Source organism: Rhinolophus sinicus, chromosome 5 (genome assembly GCF_057876585.1).
Source record: "Rhinolophus sinicus isolate RSI-liver-muscle chromosome 5, RSI-T2T, whole genome shotgun sequence".
In the NCBI taxonomy this organism is placed as follows: Eukaryota; Metazoa; Chordata; class Mammalia; order Chiroptera; family Rhinolophidae; genus Rhinolophus; species Rhinolophus sinicus.
Window position 1 is genome coordinate 33,613,044 of NC_142505.1, and position 19,662 is coordinate 33,632,705.

General features: G+C 47.8%; 1 protein-coding gene across 1 annotated transcript in view; it reads right to left on the reverse strand.

Moving 5' to 3' along the window:
• Nucleotides 1-19,662, reverse strand: part of SLCO2A1 (solute carrier organic anion transporter family member 2A1) — an 81,519-nt gene that overhangs the window by 38,449 nt on the left and 23,408 nt on the right. Inside the window, exons 2-3 of the mRNA XM_074312861.2 lie at nucleotides 6,497-6,634; nucleotides 94-256 (exon numbers count right to left, since the gene is read on the reverse strand). Of these exons, the coding sequence (XP_074168962.2) occupies nucleotides 94-256; nucleotides 6,497-6,634 (301 nt within the window). The remainder of the gene's footprint in view (nucleotides 1-93; nucleotides 257-6,496; nucleotides 6,635-19,662) is intronic.

Below are 19,662 nucleotides of genomic sequence, written 5' to 3' on the forward strand. Positions count from 1 at the left end.
GTGGTATCTATTCCTCCAGAAGCATCACCACCAATTTTGTGAGATGTGCTCTCATTCCTCATCCCCTTGGAGCAGGGGTTGGAAGCCACTTACCGACACTGGCCACGGTGTACTGGTAGGGCTGTGAGAGGAAGTGTGGGAGGGTGAGGACGAAGGCACCCGAAGCTAGGAGGAGACCCCCAATGCCAATCAGCCGTGGACGGTGCACCCGGCTGCCAAAGTAGCTGACAAAGATGATGAGGATGGCGTTGCTGATCTGCAGAGAGAGCAGAGGGGCCGCGTGAGACCAGAGACTTGTCCTCACCCACGCACAGCGGAGACTTGACTGTACCTTATCCAGGAAAAGCAGAGAAGCCAGAGGCTGCCCAGGGCCAGCTGGGGCCCAGGCAGAGGTCCAGCATCAGTCTTGCTGAGGGCCAAGCCCATGCACGTCCCTGTTATCCGAAACCCTTCCCAGTCTCAGCCTTCGAGACCAGACCAAGGGAAGTAGCCAGAAACGATGAAAAGTTCATAACCTTAATTTCAACCATCCTAGGAGCAAACATTTGGGGTCAAAATCCAAGGATGCCTCCAACTCTGGCTGGCTCCTAGGAGTAGCACATGTTCCCTAATTAACCTTCTTAAGGACCTGGGCTTGGTAGTCAGAATAGCCACCAAGCAACATACACTATCTTGATTCATCAGGTAACAACTCTCATTTACAGAGGACAAAATTGGGGATCGCAATATTAAGTAATTTGTCCATATCCATAGAGATTGCCTGAGTCTTAAACTAGACTGGTCTACTGCCTCTTGAAGTGGGTTTCTGCCCCAGTAGTTTTGCTACTGCCCTGCCCCCAGCCCTCCCTGGACTTTCTTCCACTTCTGTCAGTGAGGGATGAGAACTAAAGCCCCCCTAAATCCCTCCCCAGCTGGACACATCAGTAACTCCATGTCCCTGGGGCTCCTTGGAAGGTGTGCTCTCTGGCCCCACCCAGAGCCAGTGAAGGAAATTGAAGGCCACAGCTTGGGAAGTAGTCTTAAATGGCAAAAGGGGATGCTGGCAGATCTTCTGACCAGGACTCTATCCAAAGACGTGACCCTCTGCCCCAGAACCTAAGTTCATCTGGACTGGAGCAGCCCTGAGTGTCAGTAGCCACAGCTCCCCCCCTACGCACACTCCAGTCTCCTTCTCACTAGAAAAGCAGGAGCCCCTGTCTCAGGAAATAGGGGTTTTGCCAAAATCGCCAACAAGCTCCTCATCGCCAAATCCACTAGTCAGTTCTCTTACTTGGTCTCTCAGCACCTTTTGCTTCAGTTGACCATTTCTACCTGCAACACTTCTTTCACTGAGTTCCCATGACACCACCTTCTCCTAGTTCCCTTCCCCTGGCTGCTCCTTCTCAGTCTCTTTGGCTGGTTCCTTCTCATCTCTCTGAACTCTCAACTCTCAGAGCTTAGTCCCTGCATCTCTGCTCTCCTCTTGATGAGCTCATCCAGTCCCATGGCTTTACGTGTTCTATATCTGTTTTAATTCCTACAGGCTTAGCACGCCCCAAATCCTTACCCTGGAAACCTGGTCTCCCCTCCCCACACCTCCTCATCTTAGTAAATGGCACCTCCATCTTCTTAGTGGCTCAAGCAAAATACCTGAGCATCATCTTTAACTGCTTTTTCCCACCTACATCCACCAGACCTTCAACAGCCACCCAGAAGCCGACCACTTCTCACTACCTCCGTTACTACGTAACCCAAGCCACCATCATATCCTGTCTGAATTACTGTAGTTGCCTCCTAACTGGGCTCCTGGGCTCCACTCTTGCCTCACTGCAGTCTATTCTCCACCCAGCAGCCAGAGTGGTCCTGTTGAAGTGTCAGACCATGTTCCCTCTGCTCAAACCCACAACTGTAAAAAGCAGTCTTCTTCCCTGCGGAGCCTGCCCCCTTCCCTGCTACCACTCTCATCTTCTCTCCTACCTCTGCCCTTCTCCCTCCCTCCACTCCAGCCACCCTGCCTCCAGCTGCTCTTTAAACACAGCACCTGCTGCCTTCCTCAGGCCTTTGTACTTGCTGTTCCCTCTGCGGCCTCTCCCTCCTCCATGTCCACAGGCTCCCTTCTCATTGAAGCTACTTTAGATCTCTGCTCAGATTGAACATTCTCATTAAGGCCTCCTCTGAAAAAGGTGGGTGGGGGTGGGTGAAATGGGTGAAGGGGGTCAAAAGGTACAAAGTTCCAGTTATAAAATAAGTAAGTCACGGGGATGCAATGTACAGCATGGTGACTATAGTTAATTATGCTGTATTGAATATTTAAAAGTATAATCACATCACAAGGAAAAAAAATGTATAACTATGTGAGGTCCTGGGTGTTGACTAGCCTTACTGTGGTGATCATTTCGCAAGACATACAAATATAGAATCATTATGTTGTACACCTGAAACTAATATAATGTTTAATTGTAAATATATCTCAATAAAAAGGAGTTATTGAAATATAACTTATATTTATAACAAATAATTAAGTTATATTTTAAACACAGTGTATATTTTAAATTATATTTAATAATTCAAATTATATTTAAATATGCTTATAATTTAAATATAATTTAAAGTGTAAAGTTATTTAAAATATAACCACCACTCCTCCCACAACTTTATTTTTCTTATTGTAATCTGAACTACCGTTAGTTTCATTTACTCCTAAAAATAAATGTCATATTTATCATTAGAATGATATATGAGCAGATTTTCATCTGTCTGAAACAGGAAACAACGCTTTATTCTTAAGCTTCTTAGATTTTATTTCCTTTTTGTTCCCTCCTAGTTTTATATAAGATGATTGTAAACATTGGACCTTATCAACTAAGACAACAGGCTGACTTTAAAAGGTCAGGGTGAGGAATGGAGGAAGGCCCAAAGGGGGCTCAGGGAGGAAGGACCGGGGTCCCCGCCCATCTGGGGAGGCCGTTCCAGCACTCTCTGAGGGCCTGTGCTTGTTTCTCAAGGGAAGTGAGGACCTCCACGGCTGTTATGACTGATGCTGGCTTCTCTTTAGAGTGGAGCTCCTTTGAAAAGACAAGTTTTCTCAAATATATTTTTAAAAATGAAGCTGTCCTTGCTGATGAAACCTCTGCAGTCCAGCCCTCAGACCTGAAGTGGCCCCTAAAAGAGCTCTGTGAACTTCCTGTTAGACCATCTGAAAGTTGTTTCAAAGCCCATTTGTATTATAACACATACCTGTCCATCAAGGTCTCAAACCAAAGAGGCCCCAGGGCAGTTTCACGAGAGGCATTAAAGGTGGGGTTTCTCTAGGACACTGACTTTGTGTGCTCAGGTCTGGCCTATAGATGTGAGCAAAAAAAGCCACTGCTTCACAGGGCATGATGCCTAAAGTCTTCTCTGTTAGCCAAGCTCCTCCTTCTGGCGCTGGCCTTTTATACGCAGCCATTGGCTCCCCTTCACCTCACCAGCTGAGCCCCATAAGGCTTTGAGTCTGAGCTGCAGCCTGAAGACTCATGCCCCCTGGCTGGCCTGGCTACGCACCACGTGCCAGATGGCCTCACCTTCCCCTCCACCAGGCCTGGTTCTCTTCTCACATCCCTTAGGCTTCTGACAGGCAGCCTCCTCATGCATGGTAGGTAGTGCCTTCAATCCTGCACTCAAGCAGCTGCCAAATACTGTCTTTGTTGTTGTTGTTCTTTTCAAGTATCGCTGGAGTCCATCTTCTTCCCCAACCTCTCAAGCCTGGTTTAGTGGCACAGCCTACCAGCCAGCCAACATCTGGATGCACTGTCCTCCACCTCTAGTGTCTCCCAGTCATCTCTTCCAGAGGGTTCATCTTCACGAGACTGTTCATCCTGCTCCAGCTTTCCTCAAAAAGCCATTGTCTACCACAAAAGCTGGGAGCCTCGAGCCTGACCATGAAAGTTCCCCCTGGTTTAGCTGCCCTCTGCTCTCCTGATAAGACCCCTACTTTACTACTCTGTCAGTTTCTAAAGGCCTACATCAGAATTAAAGGGAAAGTAGTAGAAAACCCTTGGCTAAATTCCTGTCCTGTCTTCTCTACACTGTACACTCCTTCATCCCCACTACAGACACAGACAGACAGACACACACACACACACACACACACACAAATACACAGATCACAGATACATACACATAGTCACACACAAAGACACACACAAATATTCAGACACACACAGACCCAGATATACAAACACACATACACACATACGTGTGGTCACACACACAGGATTGTTAGGTCTGAGGAATGAACTTTTTTATGGTATTTGTCTCAAACCACACCTATGGTTTAAAACCAGATTGTTGAAAATCTCTTCTGAGTTTGGGAAAGAGAAGATGTAATGGGTGAATTCTTTTCATTTTTCATTGAACTATAGCCTGTGGAAATATTATGCCCCTTATTTGCCTGATCAACCTGCTGTCATATGCTCTGCCACATGTCCCTGCTGGCTATTCCTTGTCCCTTGAAAAATCCAATTGTTCCTAGGTCTATGTTTTTGTTCCAAGCCTAAAGAAAAAATATAAATGAAAATTTAACCATGGAGGATCATAGATTTGGCTATCATAATCTGTGGTGGAAGAGAGGGTTACCTTACATGGCAGCTCTGACACTGATCAGTAGATGTGCCTAGAAAACTGTGAGGAGGATTCAGAGTCTGGACTCAGCAGCAAGGAGAACTGTGGTAGATTAGTAATGCCTTCCAGGGTCATGGGATAGGATTGTTAGTGACACAAATGTCAGAGATTTGTTTTCCCTATGTCCTTCATGAGTGAGGGCAACACGTGGCAGGGGCATTATCAAAGTCATAGGCCAATATTTAGGAGGGTTCATTCTGTGTGAGGGGTGCTAGGTCCCTGTCCTGTAGGAGAGTACAATCTACATGAAGAGGTAGACTCCATCACTGGGTACCACTGGGAAGCTCCAGACGCACACTCAGATAGAGACACCCGCATGTGCTCTCTCTCTCTCTCTCTCTCTCTCTCTCTCTCTCTCTCTCTCTCTCTCTCTCTCATTCACACACACACACACACACACACACACACACACACACACACACACAGAAAGCAGTGAAGGCATACACGGGGACTGGGAGTTCAGAGGAGGGCATCTGAGGCCCATCAGGCCAACAGGATGGGCCATGGGTCTATATGTGTACAGGGATGGGCACGTCACAGGTGTGGGGGACTAGCTCATGAAGGGGAGTACGTGCACACAGGAGACCAGTAGAGGCTCCAGCGATGTGCTTGGAAGACAAGATTTGTGGACATGGGACTGGGGCGAGGTGATAGAGGAGATGGGTTGGGGATTCAGAGGAAGGCCTTAGCACGGCAGCCATGAGAAAGACCCAGGTTCAGACCCTGGCTGCACTGTGTGCACACATGTGGCCAACCTGGGATGGCTACTTAGACTTCCTGAGGCCAGTTTCCTTGTCTGGAAAACGTGACTATGAAGAGGCCCCTCCTCCTAGAACTGCAGGGGGGACTTGGCATAAGGGAGGGCACTTGAGGGGCACTGCTGTGTGGGCCATCGAGGGTGGAGGAGGCGTGAAGGGCAAAGGGGCAGCAGGCTGGGGGGTGGGGAGACTGAAAGGTGGTGACTGGAGGGGGAGGGCAGTGTTAGGCCCATCCTCTGTTATAGCTCCATCTTAGAAGCTATCTTGGGAGAGCTCCAGTCTCTAAATTACTACATCGAATTTCACTAAGTCAAGAAAAGATCTAATTATGTTCCAGAGGAAAAACTGGGCTCCCGGGATGCGGAGGCCACTGCCTCCATCCCAGAGCAGTGGGCCTCATGGAGAGAAGAGAGACGCCAGGCCTGGGAGCCCCATCTCCTTGCCTGGCTGACTCTGCCGTCTGACCTCCCATCCCCAGCCTCTCGGCCCACTCTATCTTCTCTAACTTTGATGTACAGTCATTGAGGGACTGTGAAACCCACATTGCTGGGAAGTCACAGAGATCTAACCTTTCTGGGAGTCAGAGCCATTGAGCAGCTCTGGCTCCTGTAATGCTCATAAGACAGAAGGTCCTGGGCCTGGGGCTGCTTCCCCACCTGTAGTCCTGGGGCTCACCTCCCCTTGGACTGGGCATGGGCAGAGGCCACATAAACTCATGGGTGATCACAGAACTCAATTAGAGGCCCAGAGTTTGGAGGCGACAGCCCTGCACACCTGGGGCAAACTGCCGTGCTTGCTGAGACCCAGTGCCCTCATCCCTCAGGTGGGAGGAGCAGGGCACCTGCTCACAGGGCTGTCGAGAGGAGACCCCAGGTCAGGCGCCACCAGACGCTCTCAGCTCAGTGCCTGGAGCAGGGACGCCTCAGGAAATGTAGCTGCTTCCACCACGCCCGTTGCATCTGGCTGTCGCCTTTCCCCATGTGTCCATCCCCGCTCCCCATCCCTCTGATCCTGCTGGAGCACCCCCTCTCCCCCGCCCCGACCCCGCAGTCAGGTATGCACAAGTGGGGTCAGATGGACCAGAACCTCCAGCTTACCTCATTCAAGCTGGAAATGAGACCCGAGGAAGAACTGGAGAGGCCGAAGCGCTTCTCGATGGTGGTGAGGCTGCTCTTGAAGTAGGCGCTGTACAGGAGCTGGCAGAGCTGCAGGAGGCCATGGCAGAGCACGAACACCTGGGGGAGACACCTCGGTCCATAAGGCCCTGGACAGTGAGCCCTGGCCGCCTGCCGGGGCCTGCCATTCTGTTCCCTGGCTGTTTTCTCACCCGTTACTTGGGTACACTGACTTTATCAGGTGGTCCTGAGGGTGAAATGCCATCATTATACCAGTGGGACTCACTCAGTGCGTATCAGCCATTCCTATCATTCCTGCCATTCTGATTACTGTTGCCATAAATGTCCCGGGAAACCACAGGGTTGGAGAAGCCCCGGGAAAGGCCTGACTAATCAGCAGCAGCACTTGAATTATTCTCTGCAGGCGGCTGCGCTGTCCTCCGTCCTGTGTCTTGTAAGAGCTGAAGGTCACTCTCCAGCCAGTTCAGGTCACTTCCAGGGCCAATAACAAGCCCTAGGCCGCATTGTTCCAGTCCTCTTCACCTGAACTCCATTCCCCCCGCCCCCAGCAACACCTATCCACCAAGACCCACCTCTAATACCCCAATGATGCACCAAACCCCCTGGTTTAAATGAATGTCCCTGAGCTTCTTACCAGGGGTATCTGTGATCAGGCTGGCTCCTACCCTGGATGGATGATAAGGGTCCGGGGAAGGCCCAGCCCATTGTCTCTGCATCTCATCCTGCCCCATTACCTTGTCCTGTGGGTATGAGTAAATGTGAATTCTGTGGTTGATGGGGACAGATACACAGCAGGGAGGGTGGACAGGGATTTGTGGCATCTGGAATCAGTTCCAGGCTGAGCGCCAGGCTCTCCTGGGTCCTCAACGGTTGGGCCAGGCCAGAGCAAGCTCAGAGCCAGGAGTCCCACCTCCCTAACCCCCTTCCCCTCGAAGGTGCCCCTTTTGGAGATTGCACTTTTCCTCCAGGGAAGGGTGGCGTGCCGTTATGTTTCATAGTCTGCCAAAGTTCTCTTAATTGAAGGGCTGGCATCTCAGGAGAGCAACTGGGGCTCCACTTTCATTTCTGTTTCCTTGTAAAGCTGATCCTAGCCCCTCTGAGGAGTGAGGTGCCACACGGGCTCAGGGCTGTGGGATCAGAGCTGAGATTTCCTTTCCTAGGGCAGACAGAGACTGTGTGAGGCCAGCCTGGGCTCCTGACAGGGCCCAGCGCCGGCTGCCTGCCCACGCATCCATACTCGCAGCTTCGAAGTCCCAGGAAGTCATCACATCCGTGAAACCAGACACCTCTCTAAATGGCCACCTGCCCTGAGCCTACATGGCCATCTCACTCCTCACTAGTGGCAGTGGCAGAAGCAGCCCTCCCTAGGAAGGCTCCACTCCGCATCATTTCATAAACGGGAATTCGTACTACTTTGAGATAAAGGTATTTGTGAAAATGATCTAGTTCCACTCCCTTTTACAAACGGGGAAACTGAAGTCCAGAGATGGAGAACCTGAGTACCTAGCATAGCAGCCTGCATGGAGCAGGCCCTCGGGGCTTAGGGGCTGCCCTTGAGATGCCCGAGAGGAGAGTTCTGGGCCTGCCTTTCACACCACGGGGCAACCTCCTCCGGTTTCCGCCCTCCTGGGCCCTTGGTTTCCCCACCTGTGAGGTAATTGGGCTAAATCAGTGGTTCTTAACTCAGCTTTGATTCCTAATCACCTGGTGTGTGGGGGGAGTGTCTTTGCAGTAAAGAGGCCAGGCCTGACTGATTCAAAATTGGTGGGAGGAAAGTCCCAAATGTGTCATTTGGAAAAGCTCCTCCAGCAGAATCTGATAATGATCAAAGTGGGTTCTGATGAGACTAGAGGACGTATTTTGGCACTGACCATTTGTGTGCACACGGCAATATGTGAAGATTAGGAAAAGAAAAACAAGCCACAGACCTCTCTAATCTATAGGAGTTTCCACTAGAAGACAGAAAGGAAGACAGGAATGATGGACCAGGTTAAGGGGAAAGCAACACAAGATGGTGACGGGGAGAGTGAGGCGATTTGCTTAGGTCAGATGGTTTTCCACGGACAGAGGGCATCAGAGCATTCTTAAGTCCTGAGTCCCTGGTCCAGGCCAAATTCAGGGAAGAGGCAATTTGATCAAGGGATGCCTTGCCAGACCCTCTTCTTGTCATCTCCTAAAGGCTAATGCCCCCCCAAACTGCCTGTGGTCCCCTTCTCTGGACAAGGCACCCTTTCTACACACATTCATTGGAAATCCCATTTGTGGGATTTCCACATCTCACTATCTCATCTAGGACTTTCCCAGAGATTTCCACTCAAATCCATCCCACTGTCCGCCAGATGTGCCCACGTGGACACTCTCAGATCCCTCAGACTAATCACTTCCCCAATAGGGCTCATCATTCTCCCCCACAAACCTCTCCCGTTTTTCCTTCATGTGCCATCATCTTCACTCAGTTCCCCAAGCTAGAAACCTGGACTCCTCCTAGATGTCCCTGTTCTTTAACCCCAGGCATTTGGCATCATTGCTAAGCCTTGTGATTTCTTCTTGGTGTTTCTGTCTTGACCTGCCCTTTATCTCCAAGTTAGGCCTTGCCTCCGGCCACTTCCTCACTCGCCTGGATTACTGAAATAGCCTCTTACAGGTCTCCTGTCTGCCCCATCAAGCCTTCCATCCCACCACCCCAGAAGAGCTTCCTCAAACACAAGGGTGGGCACATGACACATAAATGAACACTTCTCGCTGGCTTCCCACTTCCTACATGATAAAAACCAATGTCTTTATAGATGATGTAATACAGAATTGAACACCTGAAAAAAACACACCAATGTCCTTGATATTCCAAACGCTGCAGGTCCTAAACCATGCCTGACTCTGTGGCTCCGTACTCTGTCGTGGCTGATTGTATTGAACAAAAATGGCTACACCATTATCTCCCATTCCATGTACACCTCTTACAATGTGACAATGACATTCCTTCATCTAAAAGTGGGGTCTCTCTGTTCCCTCCCCTTCAATATGGGCCCATCTTAGCTCCTTGCTTCTAATGAAGAAAATGAAGCAGAAATGAGGCTGTGTGACTTCTGAGGCTAAGCCCTGAGAGTCGATAAAGAATCTATCTGCCTCTTTTTCTCTTGGGACCCTAAGAATACAGACGTCACATTGTAAGGAGCGGCCACAGGTTGGTGTTCCAGCTAACGTCTGAGCCTCCAGCCAGCATCATGTTATGGAGTGGCCTTCGGAGAATTCCATCCCCAGCCTTCACTGCCAGGTGGAACAGACATGAGCTATCCCCACCAAGCCTTACAAGAGATGGCAGGTTCATGAGCAAACGAAATGTGTCATTGTTTTCAGCACTAAGTTTGGGGTTGCTTTGTTACACAGCACTAAATAGCTGCAACACCTATTGCCACACACCTTGCCCTTCTTTTTCAAGGTCATACTACTCAAGTTTCTCACAGCACACATTCATTGTCTGTGTCTTGGATCACAATCTGCAGAACCATCTTCCCCTTCTTTGTCTGGATAACTCTTCCTTACCTATCAGGGGACCCCTTGCCCAGCAGGGGCTCATTTAAGCATCTAGTTCAAGGTTGCTTCCAAAAGTGCCAGCACCCTATTGCTGACTTCTGCACAGAGGCATCTAATGGCTTGGCACATGGCTGGAATGAAGGGCAGCGTGCAGCAGAGGAGTGAGGACTGTCATAACAGCCTGGGGGAGAGACTAGGAGGGCTGGACCGAAGGCCAGGGCAGGGCTCCTGCAGAGGTTGAGTTGACCAGGCTGTCATTCATTCAAGGTGGAACAAAAGGGACAGTGTGCTGGCTTGAGGACCGGGAAGGGGGCAAGGCTGTGTGTGGAGATCGGGGCCCCGGAAGAGAAGTAGAGGGAGGACAGTGAGTTTAGTCTTGAAACACCTGAGTATCTGAGCATAAAGCTCAAAAAAGACCTGTCTCCCTCTAACTAAATTAGTAATGACTTAACAGGAGTGACTAATCTCTACCAAATTTCCCAGCAGTCTCTTGAGAGGAAGGTGAGGACAGTGGAAAAAAAAAAAATATATATGTCTCAGATCTTTTCCTGAAAGACACGCCTTTGCTCTTTCCAGTACACACAGCAATTCCCCATTTTCTACCCCCAGATATGAGGTAGAAGACTCCGCCTAGAGTCAGCTCGCCCCTTTTCACATCCCACACACCTTCACAGAACCAACATCATCACTAGCTTTTGGCCACTGCAGCCCTGTCAGGTCTGGGGGCCTTGTGCGTGCCCTGGCAGAAATGCTGGCATATATCTGGGCCCTCACATTCCAGTGGATTCAGCAGATGGAGAAGCAGATGAGATATGTGGTTGCAAGGGAGGTAAAGTTAGGGAGAAAATGACAGGAGAAGAGAAATAAGTGGGTGGATAGTTCCATCAGGGCTTTCTGGCCAGGGCTACTCATGGCCTTAGACATCTGGCCCCATCTACTGAGCTTACATGGATGGGGCCCTAGGACCATGACCCAGGCTGCTTGAGCTGACCATGGCCAGCATGAGATGGAGCAACAGACAGTTGACACAATGCAGAACTAGAAATCCAACCCTGGAGGAGAACATGGGATTTAAGAGTACATGTAGATGTATTGGTGGGAGAAGGAAACAGTTTGCTAGTTGGGTTGCAACCCTCCCTCCACCATCTGTGTTACGGGTTTTGATGGTTTGGGTTTTGGAGTCGAACAAGTCTAGGTTGAAATCTTAACTGTGTGAGGAATGACCTGACCTTTGGCTACGTATCTGACCTCTCTGACCGTGGGCTCCCCGCTAGTAAATGGGAGCTATCTTTTTAGCCAAGAAGCTAAGATAGGCTGAAAAGATGCTGATAACACCTGCTCACGTTGCTGTTGTGAGGCTTGCACGGAGATTGTGTCCAAAGAACCTGGCACCCTGCCTGGCCCACATACTGAAGGATATTTATTATGTAGAGGCTTCCTCCACTCCCTCCTCTTGCCCAAGGAACTGGACCTACCTGTTGCTTTCAGTTCTCCTGTAGCCTGAGAACTCTAGAACAGAAATCCCCAGAATGTGTTCCCCAGAATACCACTTGCTTGAGATGCTCCAAGTGGAAAGGATTCCCAAGAGAAAAAAGTTTGGAAAACGTTGCATAGTATAGTCTTCCCTCATGAATATTTATAATTCACATTAGCATACTCAAACCTCTGAGAAAAACTTCAGTAAAGAACTGCTTAACTTTATTTTATGCAAATGTCTCCATACTTCTTTAACCACAGGACACCCCCCCAACACATACACTTTTTATTTATTTGTTTTTATTTAACAGATACTAGTATTCTGCAAAATATACTTGAGGGAAGGATACCATGTCCCTTTTGGAAAACAGCTATGGTAAAATCTGAGTCTTGTGATTTCTTCACAAAAGGAAAAGAAAATAAAGATATGTTACAGGGGCTGTATTATCTTCTTTAAAATAGCACACCATCATTTGCTATTTCCTAATACATTTTTCTTTTTCAAAGCACTATCCCTTCCTAAAATTACATCATGCATTTGATTCCTCATGTATTGACCCCTCTTCTCTCCCTCCAGCATGGAGATTTCATGGAGCTAAGATGATGTGTTTTTTAAGACACCACATCCCTGTTGCAAGGTCCATAATCAGGGCTCAATCATTGCCAAGTGAACGAGTGTATCTTTAAATATTCTAACGATGAACCCTTGCTCCAGAATATACGTCCATCAGAGCAGCCACTCGGGAAGCTGCAGATTCGTTCCAATGATCTGTCCTCAATCATTTATGAATTCTTTCTTCAGGGTTGCTTTCAATCAGTCTGTAAGCCACAAAATTTACAAGGCACAAAATGGCTTTTGTGAGCTTAGTTGCCCCCGCTTATTTACTTGGCCCAAATCATTTTTGGATATTTCTAAACCCAAACTAAAAAGTTAAATTTTTGCATTTATGTATAAGGGATGTTCTGGGGTGGTAGAAATATTTTATATTTTGATTGTGATGGTATTTACACCACAATTGTGAAAACTCACCAATCATTTAAAATCTGTGCATTTTATTGTATGTAAATTATGCCTCAATAAAATCAATCTAAGGAAAACTTAATTTTAAAAAGATTCGCAACCATGACAGTATTCAAAATAATGTTCTGAGGCTTTGAAAAAAAATTCACAAATAGTATTTTTTTAGTATTGGAATAAATTTGTTTATTCAAGGGGCCCACTTTGAAAGGGTCAAAACCCAGGTAAATATCTAAGTTTGTGTGTGTGTGCTAATGTAAACATCTAGGTGTGTGTGTGTGTGTGTGTGTGTGTGTGTGTGTGTGTTAAACTACACATCTTTAGGCACATCTTATAGACGGAAGCTAGAAGAGAAAGCTAATGCACGGGGAAGAACATTTTTGCAGGGCACGATGGGCAGAAAGCTCTGTGATGTCAAATGCTCATGCTCACAGCTTCATTCTTTCTCTAATCCTAGGGAACATAAAGAGGAAGTGTGGAGAGGAAGGAAGCAGGGAAATTGGTTGAAGATCCTTCTTCTCATAAAGAGGAGCCTTTTTCTATCTGTGTCAAAAGCTAAGAAAGGTTACAAAGATGCTGAGATGCCAAGTGAAGGTTCGGAGTGGGGTGCCATGCCCCAGCCAAGCTTCAGAGATGTAAGTAATACCATAAAGGAGAAACCAGGACCAGGAGGGAAACCCTGACAGCTCAGGATGAATGAGAAAGAGTCAAAGTGTACACCTGGTTTCCTTTGCTCTACACACCCATGACCTACTTTTCCAAACTAAACATTGGAACTATAATCGGAGGCCCTCTAATCATGGTTATAGGGACCCTGGGCAGAAGGTCTGAAATGTGATCCCCACAGGGTTTTTACCTGTTTAACCACTGATTCTGCTGCCAACCAACTCTGATTTTGTTCATGTGTATCCTCTAGAAAATTTACCTGATGCCGTATGGCCACTGGAATGTGATGTCTCTGAGATAATTTAATATACTGAGAGAGCCCAGGAGTGGGAAGAAAATCATTCACGAGCAGGAGATGGGACTGGACTACGACACAGGTTGTGACCTCCTACTTTGGAACAACTGCTTCTATTCATAAAAGGCAACTGTCAGCAATCTAAATGAACTATTCTTCAGAAAGCAGGAAGGGAGAGAGGAAGGGAAGGAGACAGGGTGGGAGAGAGAGAAGAGAAAGAGCAAAGAAGAGCCCAGTGAAACCTTACTGTCACCCTTCCCAGCAATGCAGGCAGAGTTCAGTGTGCTGAGGGTCCCCCTGAAGCTCCCTGAGGGAGGAGAAGAGACTCCAAGGTGCCTCTTGCTTTAGTTCGTCCAACCTGTGGGAGTCAAAATCTGGCCCCAGAGTCCATTCTGTTCCTTCTGTCTCCAGTCAGACAGATAGACAGACAGACAGACAGAGACACACTGTCTCTAGGCACCGCAGAAAGGAACCCCGCTGAGGCTCACATATCTCGTGGGAAGCCCCAGCCATGAACCGCCGTGGCAACCACTCCACTGGGTTTGAGCAACACTTGGAGCTCCTTTTCACAGTCAGTGTACTCATAAGTCCATTTACATTTCTTTTCACTCTTCCATTGCTTTCCCTTTATTTTGAATCAATGTATTCCATGCATATGTTTTAAAAATCAAGTACTATGGAAGGGCCTAGCAGGACGAAGCTCAGCTCTGCCCTCAGCTCCAACCACCACCAGTACTGCAGTGCAGGGACAACCACCTCTGTTTTCAGTTTTTCTGCAGATGACAGGCACACATCTCAAAATACAATGCTTGTTCTCCAATTTCTTGATTTATCTTTATTTAAACCACATGTCATTATAGAAGAGGATTTCGCCCACTTGTCCTTGCATGTCCCACACCTCTCCCTACTCCTCCCAACTTTAAATTGTTCTATCCGCATTTGTATCATTATTGGATCACTTCGCTTGGCCGCAAGCAAGCTGAGAGCCAAAGGAGAAGGGCTCCCGCCTCTGCCACACACCCTCCCTCGCTGACGTCTCCATCCACACACAATCTTTTTTTTCTGTTATTGGTTTTCACCATTTTGTTATTCATTCATTTTAGTGTAATGAGGGTGTTGGAGCTGAGGGAAGACAAACAAGTGCCCAGTCTGCAGTCTTGAATTATAAACACTATCTATTGCCAGATTCTAAGTCTAGCAAACAAATGAATGATTTTGTCCCCCCTTTTTCAACGAGGAAAAAACAAACACACACAAAAGCGATATACATTTGTCAGTGGACTAAGTAGTCAAACCAAAAAGTGTACCCAGGTCCTTCGCCACCACCCTGCTGCCCCCACCTCACTACCCTCATGCATCCTGATATCTCATTTATTGACTAGAATCTTCCCAAGTGGTTGTGTATCGCCAACAGAAATCACATGGCCAGAGAGTGGTGCTGGCTCTGGGTGTCTGCCCATCTTCACTTATATTTCTGCTTTTCAGTGTTTCTACCCTCCTAGCCCATTCTCAGTCCTGCTTGTCAGTTCACCAAATGGGGAAGACTTGGGAGGTGAGGATTGGGGCTCAAGAGGCCCTAATGTAATGAGGCAAAGGAGGGAACTCAGAAAGGGTAACTTCTGGCTATTTCTCAGTGACCTCAAAGATGCAGGGATCTGAAAGGGGTCCTCCCTTTCCAGGGTGTCTGGGTTGGCTCCTTTGAGGCCCACCTGAGAGGCCCCCTAGAGCTGGAGGGGAAATGGGGATCCTTTGCCCCTATCCTGCCAAAAGAAGAAGGAAATAAAATAAAGATTCAGATGTGTCCTGGAATGAAGGCCTTTCTTCAACCCCTCGGCCTGCTTACCCCTCCTGTACCTTCTTTAGGGTGTGACTTTGGATCCAAACCATGGCTCGGTGGCCCCAAAGAGGAATGTCTCTTTTAAGAAGTGATGCAGGAAATCAAATATGTTCCCATGCAGGAAGAATGCCTGAGCAAGATAAAGTTCAGGGTCAAAGTTGGTTGTATTCACAGCAGCAATAATAAAAGGTATCTTTAGTATTATTGTGAACTAAAAAATGCCTTTAAGAAGACAAGGTCCTGGGAGCCCTTGGAAGTATAAAAATCAAAACAATCTAAAAAGAAAAACATTCCCATCACAGCTTCCTTGTTCCTTAAGAGGGAAGTAGCTAGGCTGGAGCGTCGGACCTGGGAGGGGAGGCCAGTGAACCATACCCCTGACAGTTCTCACCGCCCATTATAATTTTTCTCTCCAGTGCCCCACTGCCAACCTCTATGGTCTACAGAGCGACCTTACTGTCAGGATACTTATATGACCGAGAGAGGCCTCTCTCTGAAGCCTGTGAGAGCTGCCTCAGGGAGACCTGGAGCCTCAGTGGAGGCCAGGAGGCCATAGGAGATCACAGCAGGCACGAGGAATAGTGCTGAAGTGGATCTCTCCCACCTTTCACACTGCCTGGGGGAGGCGGGGGCGGTCCTGGCCACGTGGCTCTGGGAGCCAGATCCCAAATACACTGGGTTAGACCAGGCTCTTTCAGCCAATTTTAAGTTGAGTCCACTCAGCCCAGCTAAACATCTCACCTGAAGACCTCCACGTAAGATGCAATTCAAACAGACACTGGAAGTCCCAGCCTACGTCATTCTGTAATTTTTGTTGTTATTTTATACATTTGTGTTCTGTATTATTATGAGTTAGCAAAGGCCTTTGATAAGACAGCGTCCTGGGAACCTTTGGAAGGATCAAGATGAGAACTGTCTGTAAAGAAACATGTCGATTCCCACTGCAGCGGCCTTGTTTGAAGGGACACAGGGCACAGAAATCCTCAAACACTTTTGGTTGTGGTTGTTGGTTGGTTAGTTTGTTTGTTTGTTTCCCAGTGGGGCCTGTCAGAGGCTCAGCCCTAGAGATGGAGAAGGCAGATGTGTGGATTGATCTGGTGACATTTGTGAGGGAGGATGAAATGAAAGAGCAAAGGGTGACAGACCACCTGAGGTGACCAGGATCTGCAGTCTAGGCTTTAGAAATCATAGAATAAAATAATAAAAGGGAAGAGATGAAACATGAGCACAGGAGACGAGACAACTTTATCTGATTAGCTAGAAGCAGGGTGCTCAGGTTTCCCAGAAAAAGAAAAACTTTGAATCAAAATGATCACGGACATTACGTAACTAGGTGTCCAAATCCTTCTTTCAGAAATTCCCAGTTGTTTCCTTTTTTTGAAGTCAGACAAGCTTTCCTTCATGGAGGTTGAGTACTAGTGACTTTTTTGGAAGTTGGCACAGAGTAATGTGTTAGGTTCTAATAAGGCACCATCCAGGAAACTGTGTGAATCCATTTCTGGCAGGAAAAGAACCTTCGGGCTGTATTAATATGGAAACTTCACCTACTTTATATTCTTCTGATTCCTTGCAGTAACAAGATAGGATGTTATTATTTTCCCTTATCTCCTGAAGGGTTTGAAGATTAAGCCCTCTTCTTCCTGCCCTGAAAGAAGAGAAAGCTAGTTTTTCAGAAAGAGAGAAAGTGAGCACTGGGGACATGGTACCAGAAGAGCCCAGGACCCTGGGCACTGGGCGCTGATCCCCAGGAAGCCAGCCAGGAAGGAGGGATCCCACTGCCTGAGAAGGCGGGATCAGGGCCACAGGGAAGCACTGAGGGGCTGTATATTTTCCTCACATCATCTTGTTTGTGTACTTATTAATGTCTGTCTCCTTATTTGTCAGCCTTGGTCACCTGGTACCTTCTGTACCTGGCAGACTGTTTGGCACATAATAAATGTTCAATAAATATTTGTTGCATAAAATTAATACTTATACTGCCCTGGGAGGTAGGTATGATTCCTTTTGTTTATAGATGATAAAAGCTTCAGGCAAGCTTACAAAATTGTCTCATGTTACCTAGTTGGTAAATATTAGCAGCCAACTGATGCCAAATTAAGCCCTCATTCTGTTCCACCGAGCTGCTCAATCTTATGAAAATCTGGGGAAGGAGGCATGGAAATTGTTTTCACCAAGATGGCCAGTTACCTAGCTGCCTAATCACTGGGCTCTCCGATGATTGCTTTATCTAAGTTCTGCAGTATTTGACAACTGGTTTCCCCCTCACCATTTGTGATGTCACTTGCCATTCCAATGCTCTGGTTATCTTTGAATGTTCCTTCTTCAAAATCCTTGTGGGGGACTTTTTGTGTTTCCCCATTGGATGTGGATGGTATCTGGGTCTGTCCTCAGCCCTTTTGCCTGTCTCTCTACATGCGTTTGCCCTGGGTGTCCTATTTATCCACGCCTGGGGGCAGGCTGAAGCCGCTGGTCCACGGCCAGAGTGCAGACCACCCTCCTCAACCCCAGGCCTTGCAGTAAACTGCATCCCACACATTTCAGCGTTGACTCCTGGTCAGTACCTGAAATTCCTGCCCTAAACCATTCTCATTACTCTGAACTGTCTCCTCATCTCAATTCCAGTTCTTGCCCTGGTGCTCCACCCTCCAAACCAAGCCTGGAATCTATCCCACGCTCTCCATCTCCACTGTTGCCTGTAGTCTAGGTCACTGTCATATCTCACCTGGCCACCATTACAAGTTCCTACCTTTTTCCTAAGCCCACTCTTTCCTCTTTCCAACCTATTTTTTAACATTCACACAAAAAAGGCACAAGTCATAAGGGTACAGCTTGATAAAATTTCACAAACTGGGGACACCTGAGGGACCAGTATCCAGATCAAGAAATGACATTCCCAGCTTCCTGGAAGCCCCCCGGTGCCCTTCTCAGTCTCCATCCACCTGCAGGGTAACGACTCTCCTGACTTCCAGCCACTTCTAGCCACACAGGTTCATTTGCCTGTTTGGTGCTTTACGGAAACACAACCATATAGTCTGTCAGTGTGATCTTTTGAAAATGGAGACCAGAGCCTGTCATGACCTTGTAAAAAAACCCTCCAGTGGATTCTTAGATGAAAATCAAGCCAAGTACCCCTGCTTCCAGGACCCTCCTGCTCCAGCTCTCGCTGAACTCCTCACCTCAATGGTTCCTTCTCAGTTACCTACATTCCTCTGTAGTAATAAGCAGCTGAAATTAGTAGTTGAGTGGAAAATTCATGGCTGTGTGAGATGATGTGTTTTCTCAAAGCCTTTGGGGGTGGGACCATCTTCTGTCTGGGGCTTTCCAGTCTCTCTCCATCTCTTCGTTAGCTTCTACTCATCTATCTTTCTGATGGCAAAGAATGTCCCTCCTGTTACACATTCTCCATTGTTCCTACAGGGCACTGAGCCCAGACTGCAATTACAACCGCCTTAAGTGATGTGGGCCCTGGGGCAATCTTGGCACCAGGCACATACCTGTCTAGTCAGCCAGGGGGGTAGAGGAGGGAAAGGACCACAGACATGTGGCGGCTACTTTATGAGGAAGAGACAAGCCGATGGGCACATATTTGATGATGAATAAATCAATGGGAAAGAATAAGTTTCAGTGAATGACACGACCAGTTACATATAAGTAGGCAGATGTACAATGATCAAAATGGATTGTAAAGTCCTTGTAGAAACTGGTAATTTTTTTCCTTCTATTATATCCATTTGTCTCCCCACAAAGTTTTGAAGGCTAGTAAATTACTTACCAAAGCCTTATAAACTCTTTCATTTTCATCAGAATTATGCCCAGAGCCAGCTCCGTATCAGAGATCCAAACATCTCCATTTGGAGAAATGAAACCCTGGATCCATTTTGGATATCAGCCCTGCCTGGATTTTGAGCAGAGAAGAGACTGAGCAGTGAGGAGGGACGGTGTCTTGGTATTCACCTGGGTGAGGAGACTGAAGAGGGAACGAGCGAGTGCCCTGGCAGGATGAGGATGGAGGCCTCGATCAGGGAAATCCAGACGGTCTATACCCCACCACCACCAACTTGGCCTCAGCAGCAGCAGCTCCGGGAAGACCATCCCACAGCCTCCCTCAGAGGCTGCTGAGTTCCTGAGAAACCACAGCACACCCAGCCCTATCAAAGCCACAGCGAGGGCTGAGAACAAAGCTTCAGGAACATGTCATAGAGTCAAAAACAGCAGATTTCTGAGAGGAGGGTGAATACCTGCTCACCAGGAGAGGCGAAGGCACGTAAGTGTGTGGACGCCGGCCAACATCACCCCCAGCCATG